Source organism: Anomaloglossus baeobatrachus, chromosome 7 (genome assembly GCF_048569485.1).
Source record: "Anomaloglossus baeobatrachus isolate aAnoBae1 chromosome 7, aAnoBae1.hap1, whole genome shotgun sequence".
NCBI classification, from domain to species: Eukaryota; Metazoa; Chordata; class Amphibia; order Anura; family Aromobatidae; genus Anomaloglossus; species Anomaloglossus baeobatrachus.
The window spans coordinates 242,014,465-242,027,270 of NC_134359.1; the positions used below are offsets into that span (position 1 = coordinate 242,014,465).

The 12,806-nt window shown below is 49.0% G+C and overlaps 1 protein-coding gene across 1 annotated transcript in view; it reads right to left on the minus strand.

Moving 5' to 3' along the window:
• Positions 1-1,698: 1,698 nt before the first annotated feature.
• Positions 1,699-12,806, minus strand: part of TMC7 (transmembrane channel like 7) — a 105,827-nt gene continuing 94,719 nt past the window's right edge. Inside the window, exons 12-16 of the mRNA XM_075317984.1 lie at positions 10,684-10,867; positions 3,586-3,716; positions 3,336-3,491; positions 1,913-1,991; positions 1,699-1,803 (exon numbers count right to left, since the gene is read on the minus strand). Coding sequence (XP_075174099.1) covers positions 1,723-1,803; positions 1,913-1,991; positions 3,336-3,491; positions 3,586-3,716; positions 10,684-10,867 — 631 coding nt within the window. The 3' untranslated portion in view covers positions 1,699-1,722. The remainder of the gene's footprint in view (positions 1,804-1,912; positions 1,992-3,335; positions 3,492-3,585; positions 3,717-10,683; positions 10,868-12,806) is intronic.

Below are 12,806 nucleotides of genomic sequence, written 5' to 3' on the forward strand. Positions count from 1 at the left end.
ATCCCTCTGTGTTCGCACATGTCCCCCATGTGTTAGATTTGGCCCCCAGGCTGCTGCTCATTCTAAAATAAAAAAGCTTTACTTACCCCTGCAGCGTTTCTCCCTGTGTCCCTGCTTCCACTGTGATCAGGCAGAGAGCTCAGGCTGCTGTGCCGATCACATGACCGCACTGAGAACCAGGAAGTAAGGAAGAGAAGCACGGAGCCAGACAGGAGGGAGCTCAGCGCTGGAGGAGGTAAGGAAAGAGGGTTTTATTTTACTATGGGCAGCAGCCTAGGGGCCATATCTGACACAGGGGGACTTGTGCGATCTATAGGGGCCATGGGCAGCACTATGGGGGCGATATCTAACACAGGGGGACTTGTGCGATCTATATAGGGGCCATGGGCAGCACTATGGGGGAGATATCTAACACAGGGGGACTTGTGCCCATTATGGGCCCCGGTGAGCTGCTTCTAACCCCCCAGATGTATGCCCTGCCAATCCCCCCCCCGCCGATGCCGCGAGTGCTGTACCCGCCGAGCCGCGGGTGCAGGCCCCACAGAGCAGCAGAGTTGTGTGTGTTTGTCTGTATGTAGCAGAGTTGTATGTGTTTGTCTGTATGTAGCAGAGTTGTATGTGTTTGTCTGTATGTAGCAGAGTTGTATGTGTTTGTCTGTATGTAGCAGAGTTGTATGTGTTTGTCTGTATGTAGCAGAGTTGTATGTGTTTGTCTGTATGTAGCAGAGTTGTATGTGTTTGTCTGTATGTAGCAGAGTTGTATGTGTTTGTCTGTATGTAGCAGAGTTGTATGTGTTTGTCTGTATGTAGCAGAGTTGTGTGTGTTTGTCTGCATGTAGCAGAGTTGTGTGTGTTTGTCTGCATGTAGCAGAGTTGTGTGTGTTTGTCTGTTTGTAGCAGAGTTGTGTGTGTTTGTCTGTTTGTAGCAGAGTTGTGTGTGTTTGTCTGTTTGTAGCAGAGTTGTGTGTGTCTGTTTGTAGCAGAGTGTAGTACCATTGTTTCAGTCCAGTTGTGGCTTTATACAGCAGGGAGGAGCATTCCTTGCTGTACTAAGTGAACATTGGAGCGATTGATCTGTCAATGGCCCTTTAAAAACATATTGTACGGCTCTCGCGGAATTAAAATTAACATGTTGCAATCAAAGCAGACTTTTTTTCATTTGGGAGCGGGGTAGTCTTATACAGTGAGTATATCCCAAATTCTATATTTTTAGGGCAGAAGTTGGGGGTCGTCTTATACGCCCAGTCGTCTTATACGCCGGCATATACAGTACCACAAAGTCAACAGTGATATATGTTTGCTCTGATTTTATTCCCGCTCCTCCCACGATTATTCTACGTTTTCTTTCAGACATAGGGGTGGGTGGGTTCATGCTAATCTTTATTGTCTTTACAATTAATCCTCTACTTTTGAGCCTTAAAGCTGCTCTTCATTATTATCCTGTGAGCAATACCCCCTTGGTAAAGACCATATAAGGTGGTCTCTGGAGCCATATGGTGAATTTACACAACAAAAAAACGGCATACTGAGGGGTGCCGGGGAAATAAAATGAGAGCAATACTGGCTATTTTTCACCGGTGACAGGTTCTCTTTACATACGTGATCGGCGTACACCTTGGTAATATGTAATACAACTTTCACCTGCAATTAATAAAGTGCACCCTTACGTTCAGCCACTGAGTATTGTGGCCTCTCGTACCAGAAGTAACAGTTTTGTTGGGTTCATTTCCCATGATGATGTAACATATGGATGCTGTGAGCTTCCGCCAGGCGTCTGATTAGGAACATTTTGTCTCTGCTTTCCTAAAAGATGAAAAACAGACAACTACTTGAGCAATGGTCGTGCTCTAGTCAGTACACAGGTAGTAAGGTACTTGTGATGTGTAAATGAACAGTTATATCCAGGTCCTACCATGGCCAGCTGTTCCTGCAACTGCTCCACCACTTTCTTATGGGCACCGGCCAACGCAATGAAATAGAACATGACCAAGCTGCAGAGAGAAGACACACAGAAGAGTGACTTTTCACAGGAATCAGTACAATAGACAAGTTTCACTTCCTGTGGTCTCTATCCTGTGACCACTGTTAGGACTTGGCCTAAGTCGTGTTCTGCCCATAGTAATGGAATATCCAATGGACACCACTGGATAACGTGGACAACACTATGGAGAAGAGGTCACTGCTGGCTCCTCATGACACTGGACCATAAGATACCAGTGGAGAGGAAAATAGGTCAGACAGGGTAAAGAGAATAGCACAATTTTTATTTCTTAAGATTCGGAGTAGAAAAGCTGGTGGTTCACACCATTGACTATTGAAAATTCCTGGAAAAACGGAGAAGTACCAGAGGACTGAAGAAGGGCAAATGTTGTCCCCATCTTTAAAAAATGGAAAGAAAATGGAGCCAGGAAATGACAGGCCAGTGAGCCTCACTTCTATACCAGGTTTGGTTCATGAAAATAGTTTCAAATTTAATGACTGATTCTTATGTTATGCCCTGATTTAAAAACCACTTCTATTTTTAACCATGAAAGTATTGATGTTTCGGTAGAGATTTCCCAAACTGCTTCATCAGTCCAAGGTTAATGTGGAGTGGTGGCAGGAGATCTTTAGTGGGATCTACAAAACTTTCCACAACTATGTTCTCGTTGGCCAACTTTTTTGGCTCCAGTGATGAGTCCTATACCGGCTGGCCCACTCACACAAAAAGCATGGGTAGTTTGTGTATCCTCCTTTTGCCCAAGGATCAAAGCAAAAACTTTCAGATCAACACCTATTGAACATCATTGATCCTCGTAGTGCAGAATCTTGACAATAAAGTCTACATTCTCATAACTTTCCTACATCTGGGCAAGAAAAATAAAAACACATTACAGAATTGGTAGGAATAGAACAAAGCAACAGCATGTGTGTAAAAGATTTGGGTATACTAATAGAACACAGACTGCACGTGAGTCAACTGTGTGATGCAGCAGCAAAAATGGCAAACACAATTCTGGGATGTATTAAGAGAAGCTTACAGTCTAGATTACATCAAGTCATTATCCCATTTACTCCTCTTTGGTCACACCTCATATGGAATACTGTTTCCAGTTCTGGGCACTATATTTAAAAAAAAAGACATTCTATGGTTCAATGAATAGACGGCTAAGCCTGGTACATAAGTGGTAGAAATCAAAGTGTAAATTTTGTATTCATCCCATAAAGCATGTATTAAGTCAGACATGCACTAGGCAAATCCGACACATGTGAACAGACCCTTATTCTACCCAAACCAAAAAATAAATCTATTGAATACAAGTGCCTTACAGTATAACACAACTCAAAAGACTCACCACGACACCATGAAAAACGGAACGGCAAAAGACTCAGAAGAAAGGACATAAATAGTCTTCTTCAGGCCTTCTGGAAATGTTTCCACTGTATCTGGTATAACTTGCCAGGAGGTGTTGTAGTTTATGAAGGGGCCACAAGCTTTAGATGAGTTTATCCTGCAGTTTGAAGCAAAAGGATGAAACATGGATTTTTTTTGTCTAATATGTCTTTTGCAGCAGATGTGAAAGTTTAATGGAAGGTCCGACTTACTGCGCTATTCCAATACCCACAGGGACGCAGGCAAGGATGAGGCCAATCAGTAATATCACCAGGAAAAAGAATTTAGAACTGGAAGCACGGAAAGGTCTAGTTGGTGGTCTGCAGTTTTCCATCAAAGTAATCTGTGGTAGATAGGGGAGAACATGAATATATTAGCGCAGTGATCCCCCAACCTTTCTGACATTGAGAGCCATTCAGCTCTGAGACAGGGTCGCGAGCCTCAATTAGCTCCCGCCGATCACAGTAGTAAGGCCGGGGCCACACGGGGCATTAGTGCGATCCTCGCATGACACTTGGCTCACGCTGGCATTACAAGCCAAGTGTCACTGCGACTGAGGTCCGATCATGCGATCGGACCACAGCTGCGGGGGGCGGGCCGGCTCTCAGGATGGGCGGGATTTATCTCCCTCTCTCCTCCGTAGCTGGCTCTTGCCATTCTCGCCCTGCACTCGCGGAACACCGGTGTACTGCGAGTGCAGTGCAATTTTTCTCTCGCCCCGTAGACCTGAATGGGTGCGAGAGAAACTAGCATTGCATTACAGTGGCAGCATGCTGCGATTGTTTTCTCGGTCAGATTAGGGCGAGAAAAAAAGAGAATTTTGTTTACTTACCGTAAATTCTTTTTCTTATAGTTCCGTCATGGGAGACCCAGACCATGGGTGTATAGCTACTGCCCCCGGAGGACACACAAAGTTACTACACTCAAAAACGTGTAGCTCCTCCCTCCTAGCATATACACCCCCTGCTAGCCAGATCTAGCCAGTTTAGTGCAAAAGCTGAAGGAGGACATCCACCCACAAGAGAGACAGAGTAAAAACCGGAAGAACCGGAACCTCTGTCTACAACAATAACAGCCGGTGAAGACACACGGAACAAGAAACCTGCCAACAGGCATAGGGAGGGTGCTGGGTCTCCCATGACGGAACTATAAGAAAAAGAATTTACGGTAAGTAAACAAAATTCTCTTTTTCTTTATCGTTCCTATGGGAGACCCAGACCATGGGACGTTCAAAAGCAGTCCATGGGTAGGAATAAACAGACAACTGAGAAGCAGGCAAACCTAACTTCACAAATGGGCGACAGACGCCGGAAAAATGCGTCTGTCCAAGCCCACGTCTGCCAAAGCATGAGCATGCGTTGGGAGTGCTTCGAAAAAGCATGCAGACTAATTTGAGCTGCAGTCTGACAGACCTATTGAGCCGCAACCTGGTGCCTGAAAGCCCAAAAATAAAGGCGCCGACAGGTCTGACCAAATGTGCCCCGATCCCCAGCGGGGAAGGCACCTGAGTACACTCATAGGTCTCGGAAATGGCCGACCTAGGCCAACATCAGGGTCAGCTTAGATGCCGAGAGACCGTTACGCTGACGACCAGTCAGCACTAGAGAGGTGCACCGCCTAATAACGGCGGTGCGAGACACATAGATCCGGAGCGCCCGCACCCGATCCAGGATATGCAACGCTTCCTCAAGCGATGAACAGGAGCCGGACAAAAGGAAGGCAGGAAAATTGCCCCGGATAAGGTGGAGGCAGAAACCACCTTAGGGAAAAAAATCCGGAGTCGGACGAAGACCACCTTGTCTTGATGCAAAAGACCAAAAAAGGGGGACGACTCCGAGAGAGTGCAGCCAGAACTCTCAGGCGGGAAATTATAGCCACTAGAAGGAGTACCTTTCTGTGAAAGATGAAACAACAAAACCTCCCCAAGAGGCGCAAAGGGGGGTTTCCAGGAACCGGGAGGACCGGATTAAGGTCCCAGGTCTCCATAGGCCGCCGGAAAAGCGGAATGATGTGAGATGCACCCTTAAAGGAGCGCACCGGAGCCAGCCGGGCGATACGCCGCTGGCACATACTGACAGGGCCGAGACCTGTCCCTTAATGAGGGATAGTCCTAGCTGTAGACCGGACTGTGGAAGGGACAGGAGGGTCGGCTAGGCCAAAAAGGTCAAAAGGACACTTTGGAGCTCGAGTCAAGGCAGAGATGACTTCGGGAAGGATATCAGAAGTCGCTAAGATCCAGGACTCAAGAGCTATGCCGTCAAGAACTCTGACGGGAAAAACGGACCTTTTGAGAAAAGGTCTGAACGGTCCGGAAGATGCCATGGCAACCCAACGGACAGAAGGAGCAGGTCAGAGGACCAAGCCCACTTGGGTCAGTCTGGAAGAATGACCCGACGGCCCCCTTTACCGATCTTGCGCAGGACTCTGGACAAGAGGTAGAGGGTGAAATTCGAAAAGAGACAAGCTGGGATCAAACATGAACCAGTGTGTCTACCGCAAAACCTGAGGATTGTGGACCGCGGTTGGACAGCTGAAATAGCCTGCCTCGTAGTTTTCACATCTAGGATGTGGACTGCGGATACGGTGGACTAGGAGTCCCTTGTCCACTGAGGAATGTTGAGCCGCCAAGATTGCCAGGCGGCTGAGCGTCCCGCCCTGGAAGCTGAAATAGGAAAACGCTGTCACGTTGTCCGACTGGACTCGAATGTGCCTAGCCGCTCACAGATGGGGAAGGCTTGGAGAGCCAGAAATACAGCAGTGATTTCCAGCACATTGATCCAGAGGGCTGATTCGGACAGAGTCCAAGCGCCCTGCGCTCCACGGTGGAGATATCCTGCTCCCCAGGCGGATAGGCTAGCATCCTGGTGAAGATCACCCGGGACGGGCCAGAGAGGAGCGCCCTTGAGACAGAGTGGCCGAAGCCACCACTGAAAACGAGCCTCTGGTCAGTGGCGAAGCCACCACCCCGTGGGAGGATTGAGTTCGCTTGTACAGCGGAAAACATCCAGTCTCAGAGGACGCAGGGGAAACTGGGCAAGGAACCGCTTCCATTGACGCCCCTGGTTCGAAGTCAGAGTGGACTTAGACAGAAAGACAAGCCACCCGAATAGGTCAGCGTGGCGAGAGTGAGCGAAGCACTCTGCTAAGAGTCAGCACTGGATGAAGCCCCAACAAGAAGGCTGACCAGGGCAAAAGATCACTGCCAAACCCTAGGGGGGCAAGGACCGAAATCACAGCTGCCTCAATGATAATACTCGAGGGGCCTTGGCTAATCCCAAGGGAAGAGCCACGAATTGGACCACTCCGATTGTCAAAACGTAGTCAACGCTGGTGAGAAACTGCGATTGACTCCTGCCGATAGGCAGCTCTGATGCCGATGGCTGCTAAGGAATCTCCTTGGGCTCTTGATTGATCCGGTGCGAAAAACACACGGAACAAAACCGAGACTCCATGTGAAAACGCCCCACCTGGCTATGCTTGAAAAGCTAAAGATCCAGGTCGGAAGGCACCGCCCTCTTCGGGGACTAGGAATAGATTTAAGCAAAATCTCAGAACCGTTCCCAGTCGGGAACCGGTACAATTACTCCATTGGCCAGCAAGAAATGCCACAGCCTGTGAGAAGGCGGCGGCCTTGGAGCCGGGAGGAGTGGACAGAAAAAATCTGTTTGGCGGGTGGACAGAAGTCCATCCTGTAGCCCAGGGAGATATAATGTCGCCCCCATTTAACGGAGACGTGTTAGAACCCTACGTCGCCAAGTGGAGAGAGCCTGCCAACGACCAAGGAGGTTGTTGGCGTGGCTAAATAGCTCGGAGGAAACTGACTCAGTGACAGCATCTCCTGCGGTTTTCTGAAGACGCAGCTTCGAGCCATTTGGTTCCATGAACCTAGGCTGAGCTAGAGGACGATCAGATGGAGGAACGGAAACCATCGAAACCTCAACTGATTCCTGCCCTGGACAGGTTCCCTGGTTTAGGTTTGTGGCGAGGAAGCACACTCCCCGCCAAGAGCTTCCTTAATTTCACCCAGCTTGGTTCCGGGGAAACTGGGCCCACCAAGGGGGAGCCCAGCCAGGAACCTCCATAGAGGCATCTGCCTTCCAATTTCGAAGCCACAGGAGCCTGCGGATAGCGAGGAAGGTAGCCCAGACCACCGCCGTGCGGCGTCTAGCATGGCAGACCTGGCAGAGGATGAAAAGACTGAAGTCTGGAGTTCAGGCAACCGTTTTGGGGATAGAGTCCCAGAGAATGCATCTCCTCCAGAGAAGCAGAGAAGTTACAAAAAAACCGCACTGCTGTAAGCTGAGGAGAACAAGCTCCTGCCGTTCCCATACCGACTTGGCCCAAAGGACAACCGGGCGGACCGCAGAACCTTAAGTGAGGAGCCATCAGCCACTGACATAACGGTCCGGGCTGAGCCACCTGAAGTGAATGAGCCCGCTTCTTGACCACCATTGGTGGACAGGGGAAACACAGTCCTCAGAAACACGCTTCATCTCAGAGCGGATTGAGGTCCAGTACAAAATTAATGTACGGTAGAATCCTATAGAGGTGCCGTCAGCCACTGATACAACTAACCGGGCAGTCTAGACCGGAGTGGCTACCCTCTCTGAAGGGAGGGGGAGACGACAGGCAGCAGAACCCCGCTGTGGGGTCTGCAGGATAGGCTGTGGGCTTGGACGCAGCGGGCTGAAAACTGGAGTGGTTAAGTAACACACTCCTTGACCTGCTAAAGGTAAACTGTGCCTTTCTGCCAGCGGGGAATACTCCCCTGATCAGGCGGACACAAGAATAATGGACGCAAGCCAATCATTCGCATCTGCGTCACCTACGGACGGATCAATGTACATAAAGTAGCGTCCGTGTCCGCGGTAGAGACATCTTCCTCGTCCGGTGAATCAGCTCGTAATCGGAGCTGCGGGACGGGGAGGACAGGGGACCCTGCGTCTCCCTGTCAGGAGAACGGGGTCTGAGCCCAGAAGGAGAGTCCCTTGTGAGCTTGGCCGAGCGAGCAGAAAACGCCCTGAGAGGGGGACTGCATGCTCAGCAGATGCCGGGACAGCCGACCCCTGGAAATAGGAATCCCATGGGGGTCAGCCACCGAAACCGGAGCAGCTGGAGGGACCATTAATGAGCCCCCATGCTGAGGGGCCACAGTGGTTAGGAGCTCGGTATAGCCGTACGAGACTAATAAAAAAACAGCCTGCAGCCTCGCTCTGTGAGACATGCTGCAGAGGTGGGGACTCTGTCTAGCATGCGTAGAATACCCAAGACAGGGGTTCAGCCTGGGGAGACTCCCACCTAAGAACCATTACAGTGTGCCGGTTCAGGCAATATGAGGTTACATGCAGCACATGTAGAGTACAGCCTTGTAGCTTTGCTGCTAGAGTGAGACATGCTGCTGAGGAGGAGATTCTATGATAAAGAATTAACTCCTTCAGAATGCCTGAGAGTGTATAAAAAGTGCACAACCAGAGGTTGTGACTTATCAGGCCATATTATGAGTGCCCTCCGGATTCCAAGCCTGGACCCTCAGCCAGTATTCCCTCCCTGTGCTGCAGGGCAGCCAGCGCCGACCAGTGTACTAAGACGCTGAGAAAATGGCGCCAGAGTGAGGGGGGGAGGCGGGGGTTAACCCAGGAGCGGGAATCGGAGGGCGAAGGAGATGTACAGGGGAGGGAATCATCACCTCAAAAAGGAGCGTCCTCCCCTGTGCAGAGCGGCCGGCGGGCGGCTCTGCAGCGTCCCCCTGCATGCCTGACATGCAGGGGAACGAAACGAAACTAGGCCGCGGCTGAAGCCGGGGCCTAAAGTTATGCATGCGGCCGAAAATCAGGCCTCATCGGCGCGGTTCTCAGTAAAAACTGTGGAACCGGCCGGAAACACAGTAAACAAGGCAGCATTATTCAGCAATCACTGTCCCCCCCAATAAAAGAGCCCCACATTGCAGAAAGACCCTCTGAATAAACGTCTCTATACTTAGCTTTGAGACGCAGGGTCCAGTCCCTGTGGGGTGGGGGTCAGTGCTCCGTCCAGCAGGGTCCTGCACAAGGGCTGCGGATGGAGGCCGGTCTCCTGCAAGGCAGTGAGAACCGTGTTGGCTCCCACTTCAAATCAGAGCCCCTAAGGGATGTTGAAGGAGCGCGGCATGAAGGGCTCCTGCCCTGAAGTCAACCTTAACAGCACTGCCGCCAGGGGAGTGTGAAGGGACATGCCGGGGGTCCAGTGGACCCGCTTTTCTTCCAAATCTTTGTAAAAATGAAAAATCAAAAAGGGATGCATGTGTGTGTGTGGATCCTCCTGACACAAAGCAAGAAACTGGCTAGATCTGGCTAGCAGGGGGTGTATATGCTAGGAGGGAGGAGCTACACGTTTGAGTGTAGTAACTTTGTGTGTCCTCCGGGGGCAGTAGCTATACACCCATGGTCTGGGTCTCCCATAGGAACGATAAAGAAATAATTGCTCATGGGTGCTGGCATATAGGCTAATATTGGTCGACGTGGAATGCGATGTTTTATCGCATCCCACTCGCTCCGATTTTCATATGCCGTGTGTCTTAGGCCTAATACCCAGGACCCCCATTACCAGTATAATGACAGCCAAAGCTTTTCCACAGAAATCACCATATCGAGGCAGTATACCAAGATCCAGGTGTTCCTACCCCCATTCAAATCTGCTCCTCTGTGTGGGGCTATTCACAAATGTCACCATCAAGAGACCTGCTCTTCATAGCAGTTTGGAAAACCTTGTGCAAATGCACCTAGTTAGCAGACAGCCGTGAGCCACACATCATGGCCCCACAAGCCACACATCATGGCCCTGTGAGCCATATGTGGCTCCATAGTCAGAGGTTGGGGACCCATGTATTAGAGAATCTAGCAGTGGGAATGGATTGTCTGCTTTACATATTCTCCCGATGTGACTTCAGGCCCCAGGGTTATCTGAACCAATATAAATAAGCATTCAGAGTTCGCTTCCAAATCATAGGCCACCCATGTAATGCAGACGATGCTCCAGTCTGAGGCACTACATGGAAGAACCCTCATCCTTAACTCAAAGGGAAACCATCAGAAAATGAATGACCGGTTTAAATCATGTTTTTGCGCTATGTTTCTTTTTTTCGGAGGGGGGGGGGCAATTTTTTTCCTTTGGCCACATTCTGTATTATCAGTTATCAGCTGTGTGTAGAGGTGATATTGCTCACTGTGATCCTACCTCAAAATGCTGTGAAATCTTCCTGAATGGGAGGAAGTAGTAATCTAAAAATGCCCCAGTGGCCAGGGTACTATTGCAAGAGTATTCTGACCACTTACCTTTTTAACATAAAAGATGATGAAATACTTTATAGTTGCTATAGCTGGAAGAAGAGGGGAGTAGAAAGCTCCGATCCAGCAGATTGTCTGCCCGTACACAAGCTCCAGGACATTTTGTGGAATCTCAAATTCCTGCTGGCCCCACCACTGCAGGGGTTTCCATGACCAATTCATTACCAGCAACCTAAAATATAAAGAATGCCAGCTATAAACCCATCAGCACAAGGAGATGTAGAGGTTGGCATTAATGATGAGCAAGTTTCGAAATACTCTGATTCGCGATACTCATAACGAATTCTATCTAATACTCGCGTATTCATTCTGAATAGTGTGTGCAATGCAAGTCAATTGGGGGAAACTTGCAATGTAACGAGTAACCCGAATGCTGCACTATTTGCTACTCGCACGGATAGTACAGCATTCGGGTTACTCGTTACATTGTGAGTTTTTCCCCATTGACTTGCATTGCACACACTATTCGGAATGCATACGAGGGCATTAGAAAGTACTCGTTACGAGTATCGCGAATCCGAGTATTTCGAAACTCGCTCATCATTAGTTGGCATCATTTTATAGGATTGTGGCACTACCCTAATCTGTCCATTCCTGCCATCAAATATAGCAACTTGTATGTCTTATTCAGGCAGCTTTATCTCGTGTGTTGTCTGGTGAAGGAGCAAGACTAGATGATACAACGTTCTTCTGGGGCTTGGATTGTGGAATGTGTAAAAATCTTTCTGAAATACTCCAAAGGCAAAAGTGTTGGAGTGTGGCAAAAGTGTTGGGAGTGTGGCAAAAGTGTTGGGAGTGTGGCAAAAGTGTTGGAGTGTGGCACAAGTATCCCCATGACACCTGGGAGAATAGTCTGACAGCTCCTTATACCGCGCTACTTATTGGGGCAACTAGCTCCATCAGCTCCCTATGCTGTTTGTCCAGCTTAAAGTGGACTTCTCACCAGGTCAAACATGGACAGTTTTTGCTCTCTTTTTATGGTGCACCTAGGATGAGGACTTTTTCTGGTCTTTATGGAGGGGGTGTGGCTTACGAGGTATTAATGCAGTACAGCTTAAAGACACAACCCCCAGAGGATCTGTGAGCCACGACTGCTCAGTAAAGACCATACAAATTAGCACTAAATAAAAAGGCCCAGGTCTGCAGAACAGTAAAAAAAAACCCCAAAAACCTGGAATACTCAGAAGGGCAGGCAAAAAAGAACAAAAAGAGCAAAAATTGGTCACGTTTGTCCTGGTGACAAATCATTTTTAACCCCATCCCAATATATGATGTACTATTATGTCATTTATCAGGTCATCTTTTTTGAAGCAAGCTTGGATACTGTGCCTGCACCACTGCCAGCAGACACTGTCTGACACAGCCAGGATCTACCTCTAAGGGCTCATTTAGACGTCTGACCATTGGTCCGATCTCAGATCCCAATGCATGGATAGGTCGCACATCTATATATGAAGCGGTCACACTCAGGTCAGATGTGCGGCCTTGTCCGTGCATTGTGATTTGAGTTTGGACAGATGATCGCAGATGTCTGAAAGTGGCCTAAAAGCATCGGCTAGACCTGAGCTCTGACTGCTTCTTTCAACTACAGTGGAACCTTGGTTTACGAGAATAATCCGTTCTGGGATTGTGCTTGTAAACCAAGTTACTCGTCTAGCAAAGCAAAATTTCCCATAGGAAATAATGCAAGCTCAGACAATTCGTTCTACAACTTGGTCAATGTCCCATTCTGGTCCCCTATTGTGCCATTCCACACACACACAAACACGCACAAACACGCATACACACACACACACATTATGCTCACCTTACTTTCCGTTCCATCGCCAGCCTCCTGGTTCTTGTAGTTTGCCAGTACAGGATGTGTATCGGGTAATCATCACGTCCGATGCCGGAGCTTCCACTGCCAGAGCGCTGACGTCAAAGGCAGGAGCTGCTTGCCTCTGATTGGTCAGCGCGCTGCCTTTGAGAAGAAGCTGATAGCGGAAGTTCCTCCCTTATCGCGATGGTTACCCAATACACATCCTGTACCGGCGAACTAGAAGAACCATGAGGCCGGCGATGGAACTGAAGGTAAGATGAGCAGAATATCTGTGTGTATTTGTGCGGCC